Source organism: Thalia democratica, chromosome 7 (assembly GCF_965202585.1).
Source record: "Thalia democratica chromosome 7, ktThaDemo2.hap1.1, whole genome shotgun sequence".
NCBI lineage: Eukaryota > Metazoa > Chordata > Thaliacea > Salpida > Salpidae > Thalia > Thalia democratica.
Genome location: NC_139171.1, coordinates 52,642,171 through 52,670,085, shown reverse-complemented (window position 1 = coordinate 52,670,085; position 27,915 = coordinate 52,642,171). Strand labels below are relative to the sequence as shown.

Sequence of the window (27,915 nt, the reverse complement as noted above, 5' to 3'; positions counted from 1 at the left end):
TGTGTACCAAGTTATTGCTTTTTTAAGACATGAGTTAAATTTTTCTTTAGATTATTATAAATATAACTTTGTTTATGTGTATTTTTCGTTTTAAATTGTTAAAATATGAATTTGTTCCATTTTTACTTATCTCTTTTCTTTTTTTGTGTCTTGTTTAAGTGGCTCATGTTTTGTAAACTAAGTGCAACTTTGTATAATAAACAAAAAAAACTTTTTTCTATCTTTTTCTAATATATGTTTTTTGATAGTTAAATTTTTTTTTAAAGTTGGTGTATACTAAAACTATTCAATCACATATCAAATGACAACTAAGCTGTTTTACATCAAAATAGAACCAAAGTTTAAAGCTGCCTCATTGGCATTGGTTCAACAGGCAAAGATACGCAACAGACATTGCTTTGACAATTTATATGCTTGTATGTTTTATACGTGACTTTTACATCTGTAAATACAAAAGCGTCAAATAAATACTTGTTCCAAAAAACTATATGTTTTTTGATCGCCTTAAAATTTAAAAAATTAGACTAAATAATCAGTGATAAAATATATTTTATTATAAAATATTTTGTTTATATCTATAAATCGTATAAAAGCGTCTAATAAATGTCTATCGTTAAAAATAAATTGACTTACAAACGAGAGAAGAATTTAAAGTTAATAATAAAATGCGGTAAGCTTACTGTCAAAATACATCAGATTATATTTATATTACAGTAACATGGTCAAAATTATCAAGCAATACTTTTTATTGTTAGTTAATTCTTTTCATTTAGATAAAAGGATCGATTCGGATAGAGCTTTAACAAGTAAAATATTTCGTAACAGCTACTAAGTGTCTCAAGTATGACAAATTGTGCAGATATTATAGTTGTAAAAATATCTACGCAAAAAACTGCTATTAAAACTTTAGGTTCAGTAACTTATACTAATAAAATTATTTTACAATGTAAAAATTCAAAGAATATGAATTTTTTTGAATATTAAGAAGAACTAAGAATAAAATAAGTTAAATTCAACTAACATTTTATACTAACATTTTAATTTTCTAGTTGTAAATTATCGCATATCATTTCTTTTTGAAAATTATTATGATACTATATTGATAAAAAACCATTTATTTTTAGAATGTTGTTAATAAAATACTTTGACGTGTTAACAATAAAAAACTAGTTTTAAACGTGTTTGCAGAAATTATATAAACTAATAGTTTGCTTATACCTTGTGCTTTCTTTACATCGTCTGATAAACAAGTTCAACAAAAAGTTCAACACAAACCTTGTACGAAGTGATTTGTGAGAATTGCGACTGCCGCCTGTAGAAGTGCTTGACGTAGTTACTACCATCCAAGTTGCTACTGGTAACCACACCGCCTACCCCATCGAAATCCGTCCAATACAGCCTGTTGCGATGAGTATTGTAAATTTGAAACTTTAATTTGATATGTTGCACAAGAACGCTGCTAAGAAATTATTTAGTAGAGCTGATATTTTTCTTTTAAGGTAACCTTAACAAAAGTACTAAACTAAAATAATTTATTGAGTTAGTTTGTACAAGAGTTTTCAATAAAACTTGTTTTAGTTTATAAAAAAACTTTTAAGTTGTCTTCAACTTGTATTTAAAATCTTAATCAGTATTACTTGCATAAAAATAGTCTTTTAACTATAAACATTTGTTTTTTAAAACTTATTTTGACTACTACTTTACGTCGTCTTTCGCTAGATCATATTCGTGAGTGAAATTTTAAATTTTAATTGGTGTTAGTAATAAAAATTGTAAAAAAAATTTTTTTATGTTTATATCACAAATAATGAATATCACAAATTTAATCGGCAAATCACTAACTTTAATTTAAAATTCACCTAAATTCGTATTAATATCACCTGGTGGACTAGTATGATTTTTTAAGATAGCTTTTTTAAGTATTTATTTATCAGTCATAATTGGTTTTTAATTCTGTCTAAAACTTTAATATCTAAAAGTTACAAGGAAATGGAATTTTACAAACAGAAACACTGAAACTATTTATTTATAGCATCTTTAATGGCTACTACGAAGTTGTTGTGCATTCCGCCAATTTTGGTTTTAAAGTCACATTAAAGCGTAATTAGTCTGCCTCACTTAACTTGATGAACTTTAAGTAGTTCAAAATCTACAAAGTTGAACTTTATTACTTGGTTTGGATGGTTGTGTGAGCCAGTTATTTTTCATAAGTTTTATTATTTTTTAAAGTTTGTTAAAAGAACGAGTTGGCAATTTATGTAAAAAACTGTAAAAAAAAATCTAGTGCATATTACTATTTATTTACCATTTGGTTTAATAAGAAACTTAAAATAAACAACTTAACTACAAACATAAGCGCTTAATATACAAAATTCTGTCGAATACATTAAAAAAAAAACATGAAAATTTACTTACACTAGGAAACTTAAAAACATTTTGTAAAAATAATTACTGTTTACAAATAAAAAACAAAGCTAAATTAGAGTTTTAAATTTTTTCTTGCGTTTCTCGGTTTTAATGCATAAGAAAGCTAAGAAAGTTAATTAAAAATAAGCTTATTGAAAATTTTATTAATTAGAAATTTTTTTTCATATATAAAATAAATCCAAAAAGCCTTTTACATATACAGAGTACCAACAGTATTTTTTTATTGCATTTTAAACTTTCAAAAATTATTTTTTTCTCTGTGCTAGATAATTGAAATAATTTATAAACCTTTTTAACAAGTTAATATTTTTCAGACTGTACATTGATAAAAATAACTATATCTATATACATTACCTGTCGTCGGTGTAGTCAACAGTGAGTCCTGTGACGTCATAAACCTTGGGAAATTCGAAAAGCACTTTCAAGTCGCCGCCCGCCATGTCGATTGAAATTATTTCACTCAGCATGGATTCGTATGCAGAGAAAAATATACGCCTGGAAAAAAAAAATTATTTCATTAATACTTTAAATTAATAATATAATAAATATTTTACAAAGATTTTATTCTTAGGTGTAAATTTATGTCAACTTTACAGATTTAATTTTTTTTCTTTAAATTATTAAAATAAATAGTTTGCTTGACAAACATCGACTCTTACTCGGAGAAAAATACCCGCCTAAAATTTTTTAAGTTGTTGAATAAAGTATTTAATCTAATGTTGAAACCAAAAGTTTAAAATAGTAATTATAACTTTAATTTTTTTTAGTAAAACAAATAAATTATCTAGCAAACGTTTCAGACCGAAACGAGTTTTTTTTTCAATTCATTACTTTAGCTGAATTATAATATGGTCATTAAATTACCCATGAAGTTTTAACAGCAGTTCCAATTTTATCATTAACGTAAAAAATAAAAAAATGTTTTAAATTTTGATTATGAAAAAGTTATAAATTTTGTGTTGTCAATACAAGAGTGTGTGTGTTTAAGGTATAAAAAAATTTATTCATACACGAAATAAAAGTAAACATTTTTTAAAATACAATCTTTACTTAATTACTATACAAAAGAAGTTAGTACCGTGTTAAAGCAAATTTTCTTGTTTAAACTGAATTATTCTTTAAATACCCATGAAATTTTAGTTGTGTTTTTAAGTTTACCTTCAAACTAAAATTAAAATTTTAATTAATTTACTTTAGTTGTGGAAACATTATGCCTTTTGAGTTGTCAATACAACATAACGAGATTAAATGTAAAAAAATGCATACACAAAGTAAGAATAAAACATTGTTTTAAAAACAAACTTAGATTTAATTACTATTCAAATCAAGGTAGTACCATGTTCAACTAAACAAATGAAATAATTAATGACGATTTTAAAGATAAAAGTTAATTTAAATACAACCTAAACTAATTGACCGATTTTCACATGCAGTTGAAAATGTTTTTACCAAAAATATTGATAAATTTAGCAACTTCATGTGCGACCTACGAAGCCCCGTGTACAATCAACCGCGTGTTTACCAACATACCTATCTGATCATGCTTTAATTGCACAGTTTAGTTCTAAAAATAAGCATAATTGAAGTCGAAACATTGTATTGTGCGTAGATTTAGAAAATACGTTTAACATCGATTTGAACTGAATAATAATTTTTAATAGTAATCAAGAACCTGGTAGTCAAATAAGATGCCATTTTACTTGTTTCTAAAAAAAGCTAAGTTTAAAAGTTCAACTCTATTTTCGAACGGAAGTACACAGATTTTATTCAATGCACAGAAAAAAAACCTTAACAAGTACACCTAGTTATCAGGTACAGCAAATACAAAAAAAAAACAGGTTGTATTATTAAACAATTAGTTTAATAGTTAAAGTAATCTTCTTTTCGAGTAAGAGTTTCTTAGGTACGCAACTCCTGTTAAGTACGCAATTTTTGCTACTTTCTAGTAGCGTATTTACAAGAGAAAGTTAAAAAATTCAACGAGCAAGACAAACAACTTACCTCGATACAAGATTTTTTATTAAAGTTTTTTAGTATTCTCCATAAGAAATTGAAAAAAAAAAACTTCCTTCTGCAAAAAAAAAACAAAAAGCAAATTTTAAGATAACATAAAAAAAAATTAACAAAAAGTTAACTAAATATGCAAGAATAAAGCAACTGACCTTGACGTGCGGCGTAATACAGACGCCAAAAGCAAAATTAAAAGCAAAAAAAATAACTATTAAAAAAAACATGTTGAATAAGTAAGCAAACAGCTTTTTGCTGCTTAGAAATTAAAAATCGTCGTGCAAAACTGACAGAGATGTGACGTGAAGTGAAATTAGTTAAAAAATACTACAACAAAACAAATTTGAAATTAAAATGTATAAAATAAAACCTTAATGTGACATGAAATGGTATTTATTGAAAAAAAGTGGAAAAAAAACTAAAAAAAAATTAAAAAAGTTGAAAAAAGTTGAAAACAAATCTAAAATAAAATTTAAGAATAAAATTTAAAAATATATACTAATAACTATACAAAATAAGAACCTCAATGTGACATGAAGTGACTTTTTTAAAAACAAGCAGAATAAAATAAAATAAAAATTAAACCAAAATTAAGAAAAAAAAAACTAAAACATAATTAAAATAAGCATAAATAAAAAATATTTATTTATAAGTATATTAAACAAAAACCTGTATGTGACGTGGAGCGTGATGCCGTACAAGTCCGTGTTGACGGACCTGTAGAGCGGGGTGTAGTGCTCGAAGTCGTCGGTGCTCACCATGACCCACTTCATGGTGGAGTCGGTCCAGTACAAGTTCCTCCGCTTCCAATCGTACGCTATGGACTCGACGCCCCTGCCCATCCCGTGCAGGTGCTCCCTCGTCTGGTTGGTCAGCAGGTCCAATGTGCCGATGAGGCCGTGCCTTCATAAAATGTTTGATTTACACTGTGTGTTGAGCAAGTTTTGGTTCGAATTTACCGAAAAGACTTGGTTGTGTAACGATTTAAATTAGATGTAGCTGCAAGTGGTTGTAAAATTATTTTTTGAGTGCTCACCTTAACGTTTAAGTGTAGATAAAATAAATGTTTGTAAAACTACAGAGAAATGATTGAATTAACAGCTTTGAGTAAATGTTATTTTGTGGAATTATTAATAATAAAAGGTCCAAATAAAAAAATGATGAAAATAATAGTGATATTCAAGGTTCTTATTTTTTAAACTTCGATGCTTTTATTGATGACTTACTAAAATAAAGGAGTTTAAATTTAGTCATCATTGTTGATGATTAATTGGAAATTTCGTAATTTTTTTTTTGAACAAGCTTAAATATGTTTAAGCCTTATTTAGATATAATACATGTTCAAAGCGAACTATTTGTTTAATCTTGATAACGATTGTCGCTTAATGACGCAAATTTTTAATGATTTTGACGAAAGTTTAATTGTTATCCCGGTTGTTCTGTGTCAAATGATTAATTGATTTCTGACGTTGATCTTAAAAAAACATTATTGTTTTGCATGTTTTAATAAAAATCGACATTATTGAGGGAAAAATACAGTTAAATGTATCTTTTTTATTGTTTTCGTAATTACACAAGACGAGCTTGTGAAGCGATGCCAAATGTCATTACATCGCTTTATTACGTAACTAATAAATTTTTTTGTTTCGACGTGAACTTTTGCGACTTTTGACATTTCACACAGTTTTGTGAATTGGTCTGGGAATTTGACCAAATAAGGTTTGAAAACTTTTCACGTTTTAAAATTAAAATATCAAACAAAAAATGCAAAACTTATATTTCAAACTATTCATTTTAAACACTAAGACGCTGAAGCTTTTTTTTATTCCAATCGGAATTCATCTTTGTAATATTTGTTAAAAAAAATTTGTTATTCATCTTCACTAAACTGATGCTACCCAAACCAAGAACAAGAATAAGTAAAAAAAACCAGCCAAAAGTTCTCACTAGTACTAAAAGCTATATTAAAAGTTAACAATCTTTTATATAACAAATAAATAATAATAATTATAATAACAAAAACTCTCACTTGTAGTCGGTGTAGAAGACCCGGTCCCCCTCGTAGTCCCCGGCCACCGACCAGAACTCGCTGTCGCCGTGCTGTGACGTCATAAGCACCTTGAAGCTCTCGAACACCGCGTTCTTCTCGATCTGCTGGTAGTGGAGCTCCTGGTCGGCGATCATGGAGAGGACGCGCGACCTGTCGGCGTCGGCGTCGTACGAGGTGAACAGCACCAGCGTGTCGTCGGCTGTGGAGAAAAAAAAATTAATGCTAAAATTTGTGGAGGAAAGTTTCGTTACAATTAAACAGATGTGTATTTTTTTTGTTTTTCAAATTTAATCAGACTGCAAGTTGAATAGAATTTAAATTCCAAATGGATATTCGGCAGTTGTTGAAATGATGCATTTTAAAGTGTACAAATTATTGGTGTTTTTATTTTGTTTTTTACAATAAGCAAAACAACAAAATTGTCACCAAAAACATTTTTGACTTTTTTGTTTATTTTCAAAGCACCCTGGGGGTTCTCAGCGTCGTTTGAAGAAAACCAGACGAAACCAGGGTGGCGTCGGGAAAACATAACAATCTTAACTTTAATGATGCTTTAAAAAGTTTTGTTTTTATACTTTTATTCTTTACACTATTTTGTTTGTCGGCGTCGTATGAGGTGTCGTCAGCTTGTTGCAAGTTTGTAAATAATTTTTTTTTTGAATAAGTGAAACATTGTTTTTTTATTTTACATTTTTTATTTTTTATGTTATACGCGATTTTTATTTTTCAACCTAAATAAAAAAATGTAATGTAAAAATTTAAGACGAAATAAGTAAGTGAAGGAAACTGAAACCGGAAAAAGATACACATATAAAAGTTTATTTTTGTAAAAAACATAAGTTGTCGGCTTATAATGATTTATTGTTTTTAACTTTTTATTTTTTAAAATAAGTGAAACACTGTTTCAAATTTGTAGTTTGATATTTCTACATCCTGGGACGTCTGTATCGTTTAATGTGACGTGAACAAAACCAGAGTTTCGTTTGCTGTAGGAGAAAAGTAAATGGTTAAAAAAAGTAATCAAATTTTTTAAACAGTGCTAAAACCAGAAAAAGGTAGTTAGTAGTTTTTTTTAAAGATAAGTTCACGGTCATGTAAGCGCATCACAAAAATGATTACTCAAGAAACATAAGTTTATAATGTGTAGAAAAGTATAAAACTACAGTGATAAGTTTTAAATAATATTTAAACCAAAAGTAAAACAGCTGCTTTTTTATTGTTCATGCATCCTGGATCTCTCGTACGACGTAAACGTTGACTGAGAATTGAAAAATATATTGTTGTTGTAATTTTTTCGTTTGAATAAGTGGAAAATTGTTTTATAAAGAAATTTGTGAGTTAATAACTATTTATTTTATTTTTGTTTTAAAACAGTCCCTTTTTACTAATGCCAATTCTGAATTAGGTGTAGTTGGTTAGTAGTTTTTTAATTAAAATCGCTTTTCGCTTGAGCACTTTATGAACACAGTCCAAAAGCGCATACTCAAGGAGTCATGGTATATAATTTTGTAGATAATCAAAGTGTATCAAGAGTCATTGTGTCATAAGTCAAAAAGCCAATCAGTATATTTAGTCCGTAGTTTTACTGAAACCTGAATTAGATAGTTGGTATTTCTAAATTATATAAACTGAACCTTTTTCATTTTTTGTAAACTTACTAAAACGAGAAAGCTATAAAAAAGTTTTTCTTATTTGTTAAACTAAAGCGAATTAATTTTAACTAAAAAGTGAGTAGTATTCGCTACTAGCTTTTGTTTTAAAGACTTAGATATCAGGAAAAACTTATATGCAAAAGTTAAACTTAATATAAAAGAGTGTTTTTGTTTATTTGCAACATTAAAAGTAAAAAAATAATTTAATGCAAATTAAAAAGAATGTTTTAAAAGAAAACAAGCGGAAAACAACACTACTTAAAAAACTACAACTTCACTTAAAAAAAAGTTTTTTTTTACTGTAGGTTCCTTAATTAAGCAAAGCTAAGTATTAAACCAAGATTAGAAATATATATTTTTTAAATTATATATGTTAAAACATAAGAACTGAAGAAAACTGAAGAACATTTTGAAAATTTGTCGTTCAAAAATAAAACCTTCTTTTATTTCAAGTTCAAACAAATTTTGTGAATAAACTCACGACACTTTGGCATGAGCAGTACTCCCTTAAAACAAAACATACTTAGCTTTGAAATAAATATAATCAAATTTTTTGTTATAATGAAATTAAAAAATAAAGCTGATGATCAGAAAGACACTTTGATGTCTGAAAATACAACTAAATTCAAACAAGTCTTGTAAGCAACTCACGACACTTTGGTATGGAGCAGTACCCCCACCTTATTGCAGGGTTTATCGTGTAGCACCATGCCCCTTTCACGTCTCTGTCCGGATTGCTGGAAACAAATAGCTTTTTATTTAAGATTTTATACTTGTGTATAAAATATATCTATTGTTTAGTTTAACAGTTTATTATTGACAAAACAATGTTTCACTCCTATATTGTCATGTAGGAGATCATCAGTTGTTGTAAACAAATCTGAAAAAAGTTTTTGAACAAAGTAAGTGGAAGTTATGTAAAAATAGTAGAGTATTGAACTTATGGTTTAAAAAATCGTGGTTTAAGAACAACAAAAACAATAATCAATAAGTTAAAAACAAAATAAACTATTATTCGATTTCATACATTTGTGTATGAGTGAGACGAGTATTTGATTACAGGAAACAAGTTGTTTTGTTTGTTTCAAAAACTTATTATGCTTGCAAAGCTTTAGAGTTTAAAATGAAATGAAAATTTGACCATTTTAAGTAGTCAGTTTTAAATATTAAAAAACCTTTTTTTTCTACTCCGGTAAGAGTTATTTTATAAAGCTGTTTGTTTGAAAAATTATTATTTTTTTTAGCTTTTCTGAACATTAACATTGGAATTTTCGACTACTGAAAACAAGTTATTTGACAATTTCTATCCAATATCTTGCCTTTTAGTTTTTTTCTTTTATTATTTAGTTCTTTATTTTATTCAACACGCATAGCCGACTTTGGCTGGCAGCGGGTCTAACATTATTAGTTATTTTTATTCTATTTGGTGTTTATTACTAGTAGACGTATAAAAACTTTCTTGCATTTGTATATGAGTAAGATAAATATTCAACCTACTGTTTAAAATAGGTAAAAAAAAAACTTTGTTTTTTAGGGTTTCAGAAAATCAATTCTGTGTTTTAACAACATGTTTTGTTTGACTTAACTTTCATAATTAAAATAAAGGTACATACTTTTTATTTGCAATTAGTATGACTAATGTTTGTCGAAATACTTCAAAATTTTTACAATTTAGCAAAATTATAAATACTTTGCTTCCTAAACTAGTGAATCTCGTGAGTGCAACATATTTAATATTGATCTTTTTATTTTTATAGATGAATTAGGTTAGATATGTTTAATAAACTACGTTTTAAATGTAAGCCAACATTTAAAAGTTTTAGATGTATAATTTTTTAATGTCTTGTATATGGAAATTATGATCTCTTTAAATTTATGAAGACTAAAAAGATAGCACACATTAAAACTAAAATATTAACAAAACTGTAATTGATTTTTAATCTTACATAAAACGTTTTTAGAATTATAAAATTAAGCAAACAGAGTTTAAATATTTTTAAGCTTAAACTTACTCTACTTGTACTACTTTTGTAATCGTTAAAAACAACTAGCTTTTTGCTTAAAAAAAAAAGAAAGTAGCTTAGTTATTTTTGTTTTAACTTTAGACTTTCTGTATATCTAACTTTAAAATAAGGGATAAAACCTGTGTAAAATTAGATTTTTTTTTAAATTTTTGTTAAAAGGTATGTGTTATCTCAGTTTACTATTTAAATACAGCTATATTTTAAACTACAAAGACATTTTAAGGTTATTAGAACAGGTTTACAAAAACTAATTAATTTTAAGCTTATTATCTGTCCGTTTCTTTCTTAAACTAACATACATATCAAAAAACAAGTTTACCGACAATTAAATTAGCTAATCTATTCGTTTTCAGTACAGTGAAAAAAAATTGAATTGTTTTGTAGATATATTAAATAGTCGGGCTTTGCTACATTCCTTTATTTGTGGTGTTAATTACAAGCCTTATTAAACATCTGGCATTTTGTATGTTTGTAGTATTAAGGGTATTAAATTAAATTCAGAAATACTATAGAGGTTTATAACATAGCTGTTTCTACTAATGTGTTATAATAAAATACTTTTGGTCTTTTTATGGTTAAAGTGAATCCTTTGAAGCTAAAAAATTAAATAAAATTTATTTTAACAATTTAGTTTTTAATATTATAATAAAGTTATTAAAAATTATACTATCATTTCAAAAAAAAAAACACCAGGAGTAACTTTTACAATTGTAAAAAAAATATTTACATTTAATAACTGGTAGTTACTTGTTTTTACTAAATAGGTAATTTTGAAAAATAAAGTAACAGTTCAGTTAAAAAAACATAATTAAATGGATCATCGTAAAAAAAACGGTTAAAAACTATTGTCTCAAAACTAAATAACGAATCAATTGAATAGTTATTGACTCCGGCAATAGTCGAGATTGGCATCATTGTCGTTTACAAGCTTCATTTAATGACTACTGCTTAATTTTTAAACCATGTAGGGTTATTATAAAGTTATATATCCGAGACTAACCCAAAATAGTTTACTTAAATGATACCTTACAAAACGGGTCATTGTGAAAAAAAGCAAAAAATTTTAGTTGAGGTTTCAAAGCTGAATCACGTGCAAACAAACCGGCAGTAGTTGTGGTTCGTGTCGTTGTCAGGGGGATGGTAGCGCACCTTGTGGGGCAAGTTCACGTCCCACCTCTGGCACACCTGCCCCCCTTTCGTCCTGTCCAATGTGCCTTTGTACTCCCAGGACGGTCCCGCGTTGCACGGTTCAGGACCTGAAATTGTTTTTAGTATTTGTTTTTTAGCATGTAGTTAAAATATTTTTTTGTGAGAATTATAAATATCTTCAGTACTTGCAACTTATTCGAACTGTTTACTGTCTTGCCCAAGTATTAAGAAAAGCAAACGTTAAACTTTTAATAGAAAGGGTAAAGTGGTTAATGTCAAGTTTGTATTAACTTTATTGAGATTAGTTTTTGACATTGCGTTTGTAATTTTGATGCTTTTAAAACTATCTACCTCTGTCATTTTGATTTAAAATGTATAAACAAACGTATGCTTATTATACAAACTTTATGTTATAGTTGTACGTTGATTTATTACCATCGTAGTTGTAAATTGTTAGAGATTTTTCCTTAAACACAGTATTTTTTATCTTAATAAATAAAAAGATGCAGTAAAACTGAACATATTGAATTAAAGTTGCAGGTATAATAGAAAATTTCAATTTTAGAAAAATGCATTATAGTTACGTTTCAAAATTATAAAAATATCTATCAAAAATAAAAATTTGAAAAATGTGTATAAAACACAACAAAAATAAAAAAAAAACTAAATATTCATTGACTACGCATTAAATAAGAATTGCATAAAATTAAAAAGATAACATTAATAGTATATATTCACTTTTAAAATTCAAACTTACATAAAAAGAATTATGTCTTAACAAGCACTACTAAAACATAAAGTGTTACTAAGATAAAAATATTACACAAAAGTTATAGCTTTTAAAGTATCTTAATGCTGCTTTTAATGTTTTTTTATCAAACATTATTATCAATTAATAAATTTTTGTGGTTTATTACTAAAAACAAAAGTAAAACTTTAACTAGATTCAAAATTGGCACAAAAACAAAAACATTTTATATTAAAACGTTATTTTTAAAGTTATGGTACATACCAAAAGCCAAAAATGTATTCAACAAACATACTGTTTATTTCTGGTAACTCTGAAAGGAATCCGGAACCTTCGGGCCAGATTATTGAGGGACCGTAGTGAGGTGGGGTGAAAGTTTCAACTATATTGCACAACTCATTCAGCAGCAGTAGCAAAAAAATTGCTATGGCGTCCATTAAATATTACTTAAAAACTGATTGACGTAAGTGCGTTATTATAAACTTTGATTATTAATGTATTCTACAAATACGAATGCAATTTTAAACAAAATAACTTAATATGAAACAAACATAAAATTTTTTAAATGCGTTTGTCTTTCTTGGTAAAGTTAAACTAAAAAAATATCGAATGTTTAGACTTAGTTTAAGTCGGTAAGAACTGAATGGTTATAAAGTTTTGAACATTTTAAGTGTATGCTAAGTTTAGTTTTTTTTTTTTAATTAAATTTGCTTTTTTTTTTCAAACTCAAATTTGTGCATTTTTAAGCTGCATTTATGCAGAAATTTCCGCTAACAAAAACTATACTTCAAAAGATGTTTTTTTTGTTTTAAAAAAGAGTTTTATTATAAAACTAATTTTCCTCTTAAAGAATAAATGTTCTTTTGTTAAACTAAAATGAAAATAGTTTTTTGTTTTCTTTACAACTATGATCAGAAAAAAAAAGCCTAAAGCAAATATATATCATTAGTTTTATCTGTTTCACTTATAAGTTCTTACAAGTAAGTAAACATTCTAAAATGCGTTTTAAGCTTTCCAAACTCTCTGAACAACTACTCATGTACAAAAACAAGATTTCCTCCTGCAACTAATATAGATACAACTAAATTTAAAACTCATTGTCATCTCTTTTAAACTGCAGAACCGACTCACGCAAAAACAATATAAAAAAAATTGCTAACTTACTCTCAAAATAAAGCAACAAACTGGCGCGAGCTGTGCACAGCAATCCAAATATCAACAAAAATATGAGCACAACAGACCCTAAGGGCTGAAATTCCATGTTTGAACGCTGAGCTGTAATATCGTAACTTGTAAACGGTGCACAACAAAAACGTTTTTGCTCGTTTTTTTTTTTGCTTAAAGACTTGTTGCTTTTTTCATTCTTCGTCGGTTTAGCCTCGGGGGATATGCTGGTTTGCTTTTGAAAGATGTTACTGTTTTGAGTTTTTAAACTTTTTGGTGCAGTTTACAGCGGAGATCGTTTTCAAACAAAACTAATTAGCGCGCCTTGATTTTTTCACTGTAAAATTAGTAGATGACAACTTGCAGTTTGCTGATTTTTTCAAGTTTGTCTGAAATGCTGGTTTTGTTACCAGCATTGGGTGAACATAAACTCAAATAAGTTTTAAATGAAACTGTATTTATATATTTAAAAGGTTTGCGTTTCTTCACAAATTTTATTATCAAAACACTTTATTAAAAATTGCATTTTTAAACAAAATTTTAAAAATTGTATTACTTTTTTTCGAAAATAATTAAATATAATTTCAGAGTTTATTTTCCCTCAAAACTTTCATAAATTTCAGTTTAAATTTTTCTTACACTAATTGTTATATAAAGTGTTTTTCCAAGATTAAAGCTTTGAACAAGTCAATAAAAGAAAACTGTATAGTTTGTAAAAGCATTAAACTAAAATTAGCATGTAAGTTGCTTACAATAGTTTTGTTAAACATTGTTTTTGTAATTTATAATTAAATTTATACTAGTTTTTATAAAATAAAAGCGAATAGAATTGTAGTCACGTTCTTAAACTTCCAAACATTTTCAAAGGTTAATCAAACTTAGTCTGAAATCCTTAGCATTTATTATGTTGCGTTCAGCCGGCAAAGTTTTTAGTTAATTATTTAAAACGTAATTTTAAAAAAATTATGTTGAACTGTCGTAGCTTAATATTAAATGTTTTTTTAAACATATAAGTCATTGAGAACTAAAATTTAAGTTTTTTAATAAAAATTATGTAAATAATTTTAAGATTGAAATCTCATTTAGTATAAATACTCTTTTTTTACAAGTGAAGTGTTTTATTTCAAGGCTTTTTTTAATTAACTAAAACTAAGATTTTACAGCATATAGTAATAAATATATAATTTTTTTTATAAAAGTACGAAATTACAAACCTAAAGAATAATTTTTAGATGCCATAAGGATTTAAAATTTTGTTTTATTAGTACACATCGATGACTTAAACGAAATATTAAAAAAAAAATCTTATATGCATATCTATCAAAGGTTATACAAAACCTAAAAACAAAAAATAATCTAAGTTTTCAGTTTTTTGTTTTGTGACAAAGTTTAAAGGTTTTAGTCATTTAAAAGTTTTTTTACATCAATACTTATAACTTTTATTAATATAGTTTTATTTTAACTCTTTAGAACTACTATATGTTATGAAAATTAAAGCTAGCAAGTGATTAAAACTACATATTGAGCTAAAAGTGTAACATAACAAAATGCTTCTAAATTAACTTCTACAATATTAAATGTTAACTTTATGATGAACAAAGTTATGCAAAAAACGAAATTCTAACGTCATCAGATGAAACCATAATATGTGCCAAGTTTTATGTTTTGTTTTTATAATCTGAATTTTATACGCTAGGTGGAAAAGCTGTTCAAAAACTGGCACTTACGATATTAAAATTAATAAGTTTTGGAAAAATTGAAAATTATATTAACTTAAAATTGTTATTGTAAGCAAAACAAATACTTTCCTGAACAGAAATTTTGCTATCGTTATGCTGTTGTTTAAATATTTTCACCTATTAAAAAATCGCTTAAAAGGTATTTATTATCTTTTATTAAAAGCAAAGTGATTATAAATATTTTTGGCACGGAATATAATTCTTAGATAATAAACTAATTTTATATTCTAAACTATAAAAACTTTTTAAATATAGTTTTTAAAATAAATTTAAAAGTTTTATATTTTTTTGTGTGTACTTATTCGTACTCGTAAAAAAGAGCCAGATAACGTCGGACGACCAGAAAATTTAAAGGACAAATAAATAGAGTTAAATTTGTTCAATTGCAAAGAAAAATGTATGGTCATTTCAACTGTTTATTAACACATTTCATTTATAGAGGAATATTGGTAACATCGCAGAATATAAAGCATTATGTTAGTTCATTGGGATCAAATTTGTAGAGCATTAAATACGTAAATAAAACTATTTTTAAACAATTTTGTATTTAACAAACAAAATTGTAGACTTTAACCGGAAAATTCTAGCTCAAACTAAAAACTAATACAATTAAAACATGTCCTTTTTGTATCACGGAAAAAAAATTGCGAAACTAAATTGTAAAACTAAATTAAAATATAATGTCAAACAAAATAAAAAGTAACGTATTTTTTTAAACCTAAGTTTAAATAGTTTTGAACATTTCAGTGCCTTACAACAACAATGTAGTCTATACAGTGTGATGTACGACTCGATAACCGAAAGGTTCTTTCGTACATAAGGTCCTTAGTCCAAAGTATGGAGCGCTTTTCTTTTGTCGTTCAATAAACAATAATTTTAGTTTAAAATTGAATAAATTGATGCCATAAAAACAATTAAAAATTTGAAATGTAAACGTTCTGATTATGCTTTGTAATGAAACGACTGACAATCTAGTCTAGTTTTAAAAACAATTTATTCAGGTGAAACTTGTGTTTGTAAAGCTTAATAAATCGTCAAATGATAATTGATTATGACTCTTAATACTAGTTCAAAGTGGTTGTTGTCACTTAACGTGAAATTAGTAAGGTGTGGTATTTATTTTTGTTTTGGAAAAAATATATAAAGTCAAGTACTATAAATTGTATAATTAATTATTTTCCGCACATATATACAGTTATGATAAACAAAAAGTTTCAAACCTAAATTGTTTCTATGCTTTTGTACGTCCTCAACAAACCACTTTATTAATTAAACAAATTAGTAATTAAAAAAGTTGTTTATATACACAAAACTGTCGTTGCAAAACGTCTATCTACAGCATTGTAGCTTATCTTTTTTTTATCCACAAAAGATAAATAGTTAAAAAAAAACATCAAAACAGTTGTCTCAAAGTACTTTTTAGTTATAAAAAAGTAAATAACAATAAAATTAATAAAATATTTTTAATAAAATCAAATAAAGCTTATTTGTATAACTATCAAATGAAATATAGTACCTAAAAACGAAAAGTACACCTAAATTGTAAACTCCAAAGTTTTCAATTTTGCGACAAAGTTTAAACGTTTTAGTCTTTTAAAGTTCTTCAACAAGTATTCCTTTATATTTTTTTTATATAATTTTATTTTTAATAAAATATTTAAAACTACTACATCTAATAGAAGTTAAAGCTAGTAAGTTAATAAAACTACATATAAAGCTAAAAATGTAATCTAATAAAATGATTCTAATGAAAATAATTATACTTTCTACAAATGAAGTTAAGATTAATACAAAAAATATATTCTAACGTTATGACATATAAACATTTTCTGTGACAAGTTTTATATCTTTCAGTTAGATTGTTATACGCTAGGTGAAAATATATTGAAAAACTAGCACTTACGGAATTAAAGTTAATTTTGAAAGTTTGTAAATGATCTAAAAATAATATATCTATTGTAATAAAAAAAAACTTTTCTAGACAGACATTTTGCTATTGTTTATGTTATTTTTTGTGTTAGTTATCTATCGGATCCGCAAAATTAGTAGTTTCAAAATTTCATTTTGAAACTAGGACCCGGATTCTGTTATGAAACTCTCAAAATTTATCGTAATATATAGTGTAAGATTCAAAACTCCCATCAATTAAATCTATTATCTTTAATTTAAAGCACCATTCAGTGACTTATTTTATCCTTTAAATAAGAATCTGGCCGGTTCAGGATATTTTAAAATTAAGAGCCGGATAACTTTTTCTAAATAGGACCCGAATATTTTCCAAATTAGTTTTCGACCGAAACCGAATACTTTTTTTACTAGGATCCGGCTGTATCAAAAAAAGCATTATCCGAGTAGTTGTCACCAGTGGCGTCGCGTGGTCTTTTTGTTAAGGGGTGCTGCAGATTGGTAGGTATTTGTCAAATTAAAAAATCCCCTAGTTTCAAATATTTACGTTTAAAAGTTTTCAGAAAAAAAAAATTGAACACATTTATTTAATTAAATAATAAGTAAAAAAAAAACACATATCTCATATCATTGTATATCATCACCATTTCCTAACAAACATAGCTACTTTTATTTTATTTATGTCCATGTAAGTTTCTGTATTTGTACAATTACAAATTTTATTACTTGATTTTATGACTTGTCTAACTAGTAATAAAAAACAAAAAAAATCATGCAAGTAACTTAAAAAATCAGGTTGCCCCTGCTCGAGTTGCTCCTGATCGAGTTTTTTTCCTGCTCGAGTTTTCCTGCTCAAGTATTCCCTGCTCGAGTTGCCCCAGCTCGAGTTGTTCCTGCTCAAATTTTTCCTGCTCGAGTTGCTCCTGCTCGAGTTTTTTCCTGCTCGAGTTGCTCCAGCTCGAGTTGTTCCTGCTCGAGTTGCCTCTGCTTGAGTGTTTCCCTGCTCGAGTTTTCCCTGATCGAATTACCCCTGCTCGAGTTTTTCCTGCTCGAGTGACCCCAGCTCAATTTTTTCCTGCTCGAGTTGCCTCTGCTTGAGTCGCACCTGCTCGAGTTTTCCCTGATCGAATTAACCCAGCTCAAGTTTTTCCTGCTCGAGTTGCCTCTGCTTGAGTCGCACCTGCTCGAGTTGCCGCTGCTTGAGTACTCCCTCCTCGAGTTTCTTCTGCTCGAATCAACTTGTTTTATTGTTCTCTCGTTGTAGTAAATTTTAAACAATGATCATGATTTAATTCACATGGTGCTGAAAGTTCATGCAGCTCCAGAATTCTACTTTTCAACATTTTTTGTATTGAAAACTTGTGAACATTTAAGATGCAGCTGACACAGATTGAGCTTGCAGCTCCAATTTTACGAACATTTTGAACATAAAATAATTTGAAAAAAAAAATTTTAGCAGCGAAATCAACGACGTTCATGTACAGTATACACATTTGGCTGTATTTTTTGTACAACTTCATGATAACATCACTTGCTTTAAACTAATATAAACAATTTTATATCTTTATTCATTCAAAAATTTATTTTACAAACTAAGTTTCGGTAAAAGACCTCGTCAGTGCTTAAATAAATCTAAAAAAAGATATGTGACAGTCATGGAAAATAGCATTTAAACAATTAATATACAATTAATATTAATTGTTTAAATGCTATTTTCCATGACTGTCACATATCTTTTTTTAGATTTATTTAAGCACTGAAGAGGTCTTTGACCGAAACTTAGTTTGTAAAATAAATTTTTGAAAGAATAAATATATTACTTCTCCTCCAGCAGTTGAGATCTCTCTATTTGTTTTCTTAAAACCAAAACATATAATAATAAACAGTTTTATATCATTTAAAAGCTCAATTCCTTAACTTTTAAATAAAGTTACTTTTTCGTAGTTTGGGATTGTATAGCTGAATCAGGTGCTTATTTAAAGCAGCGTGTTTAAAGGCTTAAACTCTATAATCAAAAGAAAAATAGCTAATTTTTCCTTTTTTTAGGTGGAGCTACAGCTCCATCGTTCTACCCCATGCGACGTCCCTGGTTGTCAGCAAAGTCGACAACCAGTTAAGTGTTTCACACCTGGTAGAAAGTCGCTAAATAAGGTAAAATATAAAAAACTCAAGTAATAAACTGATTTTATATCCTAAATAAAAAAAAACTTTTTATTTTAGAAAAATAAACGTGTTCACACTTTTCAAGACATGTATATTTTTAAACTACTAATTTACAGTTTTATGATGTAGTTTACTTATACTTTTATTTAAAATTTAACTTAAAGTTCACTTAAAAAGCAAAAACTTAACTTTAAAAATTAATCAGAGGTTAAGATTTTTTAAGTTGTTAAATATTAATATAAAATGTGTTTAAAAATTGTAAGTGATAACAATGACCTGTATTTAGATAATTTTAATCATTTATACCTTCTTAAATTAAGTTTTTTTTCAAGTTAGTTTCAGTAAATTAAAATACTTCGATGAGTACAGATAAATAAAAAAACGCTGTTATTAGCTTTAAGATAAATCTTCTATTTAATGTAAATCGTTAACATGGTGATAAAAAGCATATTAACATATTTTTCAAACTATTAAACAGAAATTCTGTTTTCGAATAAAAATACTTTAAAAAAACGTTTTAACTTGGAAAAAAAAAGTTTGAGAAGCAAAGAAGAGAAATATGCAAAAAATAATTTGGTTTGTCTTACTTTTTTTAATAAAATTTTATAAAAACATTCATGTTAACATTGAGAAAGTTAAATTTTTGTAATTATTAATAACTAATACAAGGAAAAACACTCGATGTTAGCTAAATTTGATGCGTTTAAAATTTGAAAAGTACAACAAAATGTTTGAATTTGCTTGATATTCTAATTTAAAGGATATTCTAGACCTTTGAAAAAATCAAGTTGTTATAACTAAAAGCTTGCACTAGTTTGTTTAAAGTGCTTTTCAAACTTAAGCTGCTATGCATACAAAAGATATTCAGCACTTGATTTCATCAACTGTTCAAGTTTTGTAGGTTGTTTTGACGTATAACTTTATAGATATTTAGTAGATGATATGATAAAGACAAAAACTCACAAAGAGCGTTTTGCATACTATGTTTGAGATACTAAATTACTAAAAATGTTATAATACCATTATTGCAATGTCAAGTAAGAACACCTTGTTAATAGTATGATGCCACTTTAAGTTCGTTAATAAACTATTACTAATTGGGCTTCGTCAACAAAAAGATGATTATTTGATAAGAACTATGACTAAACTTTGGCGAAAATAAGTTAAAATTAGAATAAAAAAAAGTAAAAATTGTATGAAGCAAAAAAAATAATACTTGTTTTAATTTTAACTTTCAAAACAAAATATAATTTGCTGTTGATTATTTTCTAAGAGCGATGGATGGGTTTAGCTAGTACAAGTAACAAATAAAGACTACATAATGAAACCTTCATTTTTACAGTAGTACAGGTTTGGTGTAATTGAAAAATTGGGATCCCCTCAAAGAGCCATAATTTGGGGATACGAGGAAAATGATAAGTATAAGGATTTCTCATTTAAACTTTACCTTGTCTTGTATAACACACTATTTTTGCCTATAATCTACAATTTAAAATTTCTACATGTTCTGACCAGTTATAATTAATTTTATTATAGCGCACAAAAATTTTTAAAGGTTTTTTTTTAAGTTTTTTTTTTCGATAGATCAAGTTGCTTTTTTTTCAAAGGTTTTGTTTTAACTAGTTAAAAAAAACGTGCAATTATTTTTGTAAATACAAAGCTCAAACGTTTAAACTTTTAGTTTAACTATTTTTTAAGTTCTACTTTAAGGTTGGTACTGTTTTGTAACTTTACGTTCTTCTTATACAGTGTATATGATAGTGTTATGAACCCTTAAACTAGTGTTGCTCCGCAAATCGTTTACTTATTTAAAAAATTATAAAAGTACCAAGGCTGGAGCTTTTAGTACTTCAACACAAAGACTTTATCAATAAGAATATAACGTTTGAAAATGCAAAAAAAAATATTTAAGCTTGGTATGATTTAATACGCTGTGATGTTAAATATCAAAAGTATACTCCGGTTCTTCAAACTAAGCTGTTAAACTAAATGTTAAAATAAACAATTGTTGCTTCTATAACTTCTATAAAGATAACTTAAATTTTTGCTTGAAAGATCGCAATTTTTTTCCACCGAAACCGGTCGCGAATAAAATATATAATTTGCATAAATCTATATAAAGATAACTTATAAATTTTATGTCCATTAACATATATGTCGCTTTTCAAAATATTATTTAAGGGTTTAATATAAAAACAGACTATTTCAAAATCATGCATAGTGTTTATAAATACTAGAAGGCTCTGACACTAATGCGAACAGTTTAAAGTTTATGAAAATTTTTGCTAATTAATTATTATAAACAATTATTAAAAAATTTTATTGTGTGATTTAACATTTGTATCGCATTTCAATGTAATTTTTGGGTTTCTTTATAAAAATAGTTTCTTTTAAAGTCATGCGCACAACTTATATCCACTAGAAGGCACAAGCAATAATGCTAATAGTAGAAACTGACGAAATAAAAGCTCGAGAATTTTAACTAATTTATTCTAGTTGTTTTCTAACTAACTCTTAATGGCTTACTTTAACGTTAAAACAATGTAAGGATAAAAAACTTTTATGGTTTTGTTATTTTAGCATCAATAAATTTAAAAGCTCTCAATAAATGAAAGTGCAATGAATCGATTACGTGTACTTTATTTTGACATTTATGAAAAAATATTGTAAAAATGTCGAAAAAAGTTTGATATCGAAAATTAGAAAAAAAAATCTTAAATGTAAGCTATATAATTTAAATTCTTAACTTAAAGCAATATAATCGATTTGGTTTTACATAATCTACTCATAAAAAATAATATTTTAAAATTAAAATTGGAAAATAACTGTATATTTAGTACTTTCTAGTCAGTTATATATTCAGCATTAACTTCATACTCTTAATTTAAATTTTCAAGCAACCTTGAAAAAATTTAACAAAACATAAGAATTAAGTATGGCCTGCTTTTGACTAAAAATAAAACTTGTTGTTCTGTGACAAAAGCATGTTGTTTTAATTTAAAAGTAATTGAATAAAAATGAGCACACTAAGTTAAATTTAAAAAGCCTTTAAAACAAAACTACTTTTCATTGCTAAATTGTCTCTTTTAGTAAGGAGTATAAGAAATATTGTTAAGAGTGTTTAACTTACTGTTGAAAGTAGTATACAAGATATATTAGTTATTTAAAAATAAAAGAAATTATTATCAAAATTTTAAATTTAGACTAAAATTATTTTTACGCAATACTTTTAAAAACACTACACCAAACTAATCTATCGAACTGTGTAAAATATTACAGTTAGTATATTTTCTAGTTTAAAAATTAACTACGGTTAAAAAATTTATAAAGCTTAATATTTTAACTCGACATGTTTTTTTAGTTTTACAAGTTATAAAGTATGATTACAAATCTATATAAATCAAAATCATCTTGTGTTCTTACCATATATTTTTGTTTTTTTCGGTACTTAGTATTGGTACCAAAAATTATCTTTATCTTCAAAATTTAACTACAAAATTTTAAATCAAAACAGTTAACAAAGAACAAATTAAGACTAATTTTAAAAATTGTTTACAAAGTTGTTATAGGCCTTTTAGATACATGACATAAACACAATAAAATGAGAAAAATAAAGTTTAAGCCGTCTGAAATTAGATAACAAAAATGAAAGATAGTAACAATAGTTTGTACACACTTAACGATATAACTTGCAAAGTATAAATATCTAAAAATTTAATACTGTCAAGGTTTAAATGTATGCTAAAAAAATTTAGAAACATATTTAGTTAGTGTTTAAAGTTTTCTTTCACATAATAAAAAACTTATCTAACTAACCTTTTTATATTGTATAAAAGTAAATAAAAAAAAATCAGGCGTATTTAGGCGCGTCACATGTTTTATGACAGGCATGCCTTGAAACGTTTCTGATTTAAAATAAGAGATTATAAATTCAAACAAATTTTCAAAACAAACGACTGTTGTACACATATTTTGCAAAATGCATTTTTTTTATAAGGATATTTTAGCGAACATTTTCATTTCACTACATAAATTTCAAAATTTAGAGATTAACTAAACTAAATAAAAACGATAGTCAATCAGTAGGTTTTCAGATGTTAACTTGATAAATTCTTACTCAGTTTATAAGTTTGGATAAAGTAATATATATAGAGGCAAAGTGTAAGGAAAAAAGTGTTAATGCCTGTTTTATAACTTTTTAACAAAGACTAATAATAGCTAAATGCTCTTAACAGTAATAGTTGGAGTCTTAAAGTTTATTACATTTATTTGAATTTTTTTAAGTTGTTTTAAAACATATTTTCGTTAGGTGTTGGTTCAAGTAGTTTGAAAAATTACTTTCAATTTCTAAAAAAATTATGTGATTTTTCGTATTTTATTTATGTAGGTTTAAACTGTATTTATATACATTTTTGAGTGTTATTTAGAATAAGTTTTATTAATTCTAAGTATTACAGTCTTCAGAAACGTAAAAAAGTTTTAACGCGTTCAGTATTTGGTAAATTTGAAAAGTACAAGACGTTTATCCAAAAAAAAAAAAGATGTAGGTACGTAATGATTTTCAAAAGCACATAGTGTTAAAGTTTAAAAATCTTACAGGCTATATATATATAAAGTAGCACAAAGTATTACTACTTTACAAAAATGAAAATTGTAACTACTATTTTTAATGTGTTTGTGTTATAGGGAACATGTTTAAAATATAATTTGGGTAATTAAATTATTTTAGAACTTTTTTTTATCTTGTTGCGTAAACTATTACGTTTGAAACATATTTAAAATTTTCTAATTTGTTTAGTAGACGATTAAACTTACCAAAATTTTAGTTCGGAGTTTTTAAAGAGAAATTTAGATTTTTTAAAACACACCAAGCTTGTAGTTCTTTATGTCGTAGTTCTTAAAGCTTCAACTATTTCTTATAGCCAAAAAGCTAAAAATAAGAGCAATAACAAAAAAAAAAAACCATCAAATATATTAGCAAAATATAAAACTTAGACTGAACCTATTGTCCTTTACTATGGAGTGTCAGATGATAAACTTAAAACTGAAAACTATGTTAGACTTACGTTAGAAAAATCTTAATCTAAACATCACAAATCTGTTGTTTTACTAAAGATTATCACTGTTTTTTTTTCAACTAGATTTAAAAAAAATACTTACTTTTCAGCGTTTATACAAAGTTGCACATGTATGCGTTCTGACTTAGTTTTTTTTTTAATACTTAGTTTTCAAATCCATTTAATAGTACTACAAAGTTTTTTTTTTAATTTAAAAATTATTTTGAATTCAGAAATTTGAAAATACTTTTTTCTATTAATCATTATTTTTTTGTTCAAACACCAACAACAAACTAGTTTAAAACATCAGCTTGTGCGTGCAAACACCGCAAGACGATTGTTTTCGCTTATATCAAAACATTTTAAATCAAACGCTGGACAGGGCACAAGTTAAGAGGTCACCCAGCTGTCGCGAGATTAGCTGCAGATTTGCCCGCCTTCGAGCTGACACCGGCAACGCAACCACTTTCGTTCGCGAGAAAACCTTCAAGTTGAATGTTGAGCCTTCGGAGCTTTCTTGCGAGCTCGAGCGAAATTCGATTAATCGCCGATTTGCGCGAAAACGTTTTCACTCCAACCTTGATCGCTTGTAAACTTCGCGGCTTTCGCCGTGACGTCACTCACAGGCAGACGTTGATAGATAATCGGGTGGCACAAATCATCTTTAATTCGGGGCCGTCCCGCGATCGACATCACGTCAGTGCGCTTCCACGGTCTTGAAGGTTCGCTGCAGCGCCACCAAGCGGTTGTTTGTTTTAAAATTTTGTTTAATAGATTTCAACTAACCTGGTTAGTCCATGAATTTTTCTTAAACAGCCTCGCCACTCACCACAGCTTGCTTCTTGTTTCAAGCAAAATTTAAAAAATTTTGTTCGCTTTTGTTTAAGTTTTAAAAAGTCTGTTTATTTCAACTAACATGTGTGAAAATTAAAGTAAAATAAAAACTCAGGGTTAAGTTAAAAAAAAAGCGTTCACAATTTGGATGTTTGGAACATCAACAACTTTGTTTTGAAAAAAGTTTTTTCTATCAAACTAACATTTTTCACACATAGAATTTTTATGTATTCTAGTTTTTCTAAAATCTACGTTTACAGAAATATTAATTAGAACTAAATTAAGATTACTGCTTAGCTTTGAGAGATAAAGAGCGATTGCTTTCATTTACTGTTCAAGCTGTGTATCAAGTGAAAGTAAAAACATATTAATAGTGAAATGTGAAATTATAAGGCGATAAATCCTATGGTGAAAAACAAGCAGAGCTTTCAGGAAAATATTTTTTTTTTACGCAAAACTTTATTGACTTACGGCGCTTCGCTGCTTGTAAGGTATGAAAAGCGAAACGTGTCAGTATTGCGTACAAAAGGAGGTCTGGTTTTTACATAAGTTATTTAGTAACACTTTATAACGAAAAATCTATCAATAGTAGTCAAACATTCTTATGAAAATCTTATTGAAAATTAATATGTTGTTTCTTTAAATGTTTTACATTAATAAAGCAATGTAGAAATAAGATGTTTCAAAAAAAAAAGGATAATTTATGGAAAAAAAAAATTTTACTCTTGTCTTAAAAAAAAAAGCAAAGCACATAATAAAAAAATTTAGAGTCATAACCCAGTCTGGCTATTAATATTAAAAAAAACTATTTGTGTGTAATTTGCTGTTAAAGTTAGAGTTTTAAAGTAAAATCTACAATGTACCTAAACAGGTTTTCTTGAAATACTTTAAGAGCCGTTCGTTATTCAATAAACTTTTTGTTTTAATAATTTAAAAAAGCTACATTGGTTATAGTTACTTTCACAATAAAAGTAAGGCTTTTGTTTATATTTAAATTTTCTTAAACTTAAAACATTTTTTAAATTTCAAGTTTTTTTTTTAATTTAAACAACTTAGTAATAAAAGTTCAAAAAAATAAGACTATAACACCTTAAACTGCTTTTGCTAATACAAAGTGTTTTGAAAACTTCAAATCTATTTTAGTCAGTGAGCCCACAATCAATAGTAAATCAACAATTAGAAATAAAAATTAAACAGAATAGTAATACTGTGCTGGACTTGACGTTAAAAGGTATCTAGGTAATGTGCGACTCGATAAGCGAAAGGTCTAAAGTTTTGAGTACTTTTTTTTTCGTTCAATAAACTATAATAAAAAAAGTTATTTAGGAAATATCATATAACAAAGTTTTTTGTTTACTTTACTTTCACCAAGTAAGGTATTATAAATGAAAAATTTGTAATGATATTAGTTTGAACTACTTATATTTATTACAAAAAACTATTTGGCTAGTTTTATAATATAATCTTTTTAATAAAAATAACTAATAACTTTATCTTTTTATAGAACAAGAAATTTAAAATAAGTTATTATAATGTTTTTTTTTGCATTGTTCTCCAAAATATCGTAATGGAAGTTTTTTTTAAAGTTTTTAAGTTTTACACCATAGCCTTGCTTTAGAAAACTTATTTTATATAAGCTACCTATGTTTAATATCTATTAGTTATGTGAATACATGATATTCATAAATTGTTAATACTTATTAGTAAAAGGTACACTAGTCTAAAGTTTAAACTGAAAACTAAAAAAAATAAAAAAGTGGAATTATTGTATTAAGAAAGAATTATTTCTTCCCAAAATTCAGTACTTTGTTTTATTTTTATACGAGTCTAAAAAGCAAAAAATTATGTCTATTTTTATATATATTTTTTTAATTTGTTAATATGTGAACTAACCTCAAATATGAAAACTAATACTTTTAATAATAGCAGTCTTAGAACTTTATTGCAAAAATTATAATATTTTAAATGAAAAACTTAAGCTAAAAGTAATTAAATTTTGTCTTTAATATTTATTTTTATGTTTTTATTTAATAATTTCGTCTAGACTAAAATATTTTGGTCTGATCAGAACTTTAACTAACTATTTTACTTAACTTTTTGACTAAACGTGTTTTCTATAAACTTTCTTTTTACAATTTAATTTGTATAAACTTTTGTTTTACAAGAATTTTTAAAATTTTCCTGAGTTTTGTTATTTAAATAAAAAATTAATAAAATACTTTCAAAAAAATATATTTGAGTTAAATTTTATAATCTTAAGACAAATCCTAGCAACCAAAAACATTTTGCTTTTAGCACGTTTTACTTTTTGTTCACGTAACGTGAACAAATTTGAAAGCTGCTTCCGAATTACAAGGTTTTTTGAATGTTTTTAGCTCTGCATTATAGTTTAATAATAAAAAAGTACGTATTTATGTCAAAACCAAGTTCTTATGTTACACACATTCGCTTAACTTTCATTATATACATGTTAAACGTCAACAATTTTACAAATAAATACTTTTAAATATTTTTAGAGAGTTAAAAAAACTATTATGAATATTTATAAATCATTAAAAAGTTCAACTTTTTCATTTATTAAGAAAGCTTTAAAAAAAAGTGCTTACTTTGTAGTTTTATTTTCAACTAGAATTTTATTTTATAAATTATGATAATTTAATACATTTCACTAATTGTTGTATAATGTATAAAAACGTTTACACCAAAATTTATTTTGTTAAATAAAAATCTTACGAAACAATAAAACAAAACCAATCCTTTTAACATAATAAGTTTATTTAATTTTTTCAACATTTAAAAAACTATGCTTCATTGATATAAGACCATAAAACGACCAGAAACATAAAAAAAAGCTAAAGACTACGACAAAAATGGATATTAGCAATTTATGTTTGAAAATACACAGGAGTTTGAAGTGAAAAAGTTATTAACAGCTTGAAGATAAATATATGTACAGCATAAATAACAGATAAAACTGTTTGAGTCAGATGGAACAA

At 26.4% G+C, this 27,915-nt stretch overlaps 1 protein-coding gene across 1 annotated transcript in view; it reads right to left on the bottom strand.

Annotated features, from left to right (window-relative positions):
• LOC145840468 (uncharacterized) overlaps nt 1-12,506 on the bottom strand; it is a 31,983-nt gene extending 19,477 nt beyond the window's left edge. The window contains exons 1-7 of the mRNA XM_082947737.1: nt 12,353-12,506; nt 11,263-11,416; nt 8,788-8,873; nt 6,464-6,683; nt 5,104-5,337; nt 2,782-2,922; nt 1,276-1,399 (exon numbers count right to left, since the gene is read on the bottom strand). Coding sequence (XP_082803863.1) covers nt 1,276-1,399; nt 2,782-2,922; nt 5,104-5,337; nt 6,464-6,683; nt 8,788-8,873; nt 11,263-11,416; nt 12,353-12,494 — 1,101 coding nt within the window. The 5' untranslated portion in view covers nt 12,495-12,506. The remainder of the gene's footprint in view (nt 1-1,275; nt 1,400-2,781; nt 2,923-5,103; nt 5,338-6,463; nt 6,684-8,787; nt 8,874-11,262; nt 11,417-12,352) is intronic.
• Nucleotides 12,507-27,915: the final 15,409 nt, after the last annotated feature.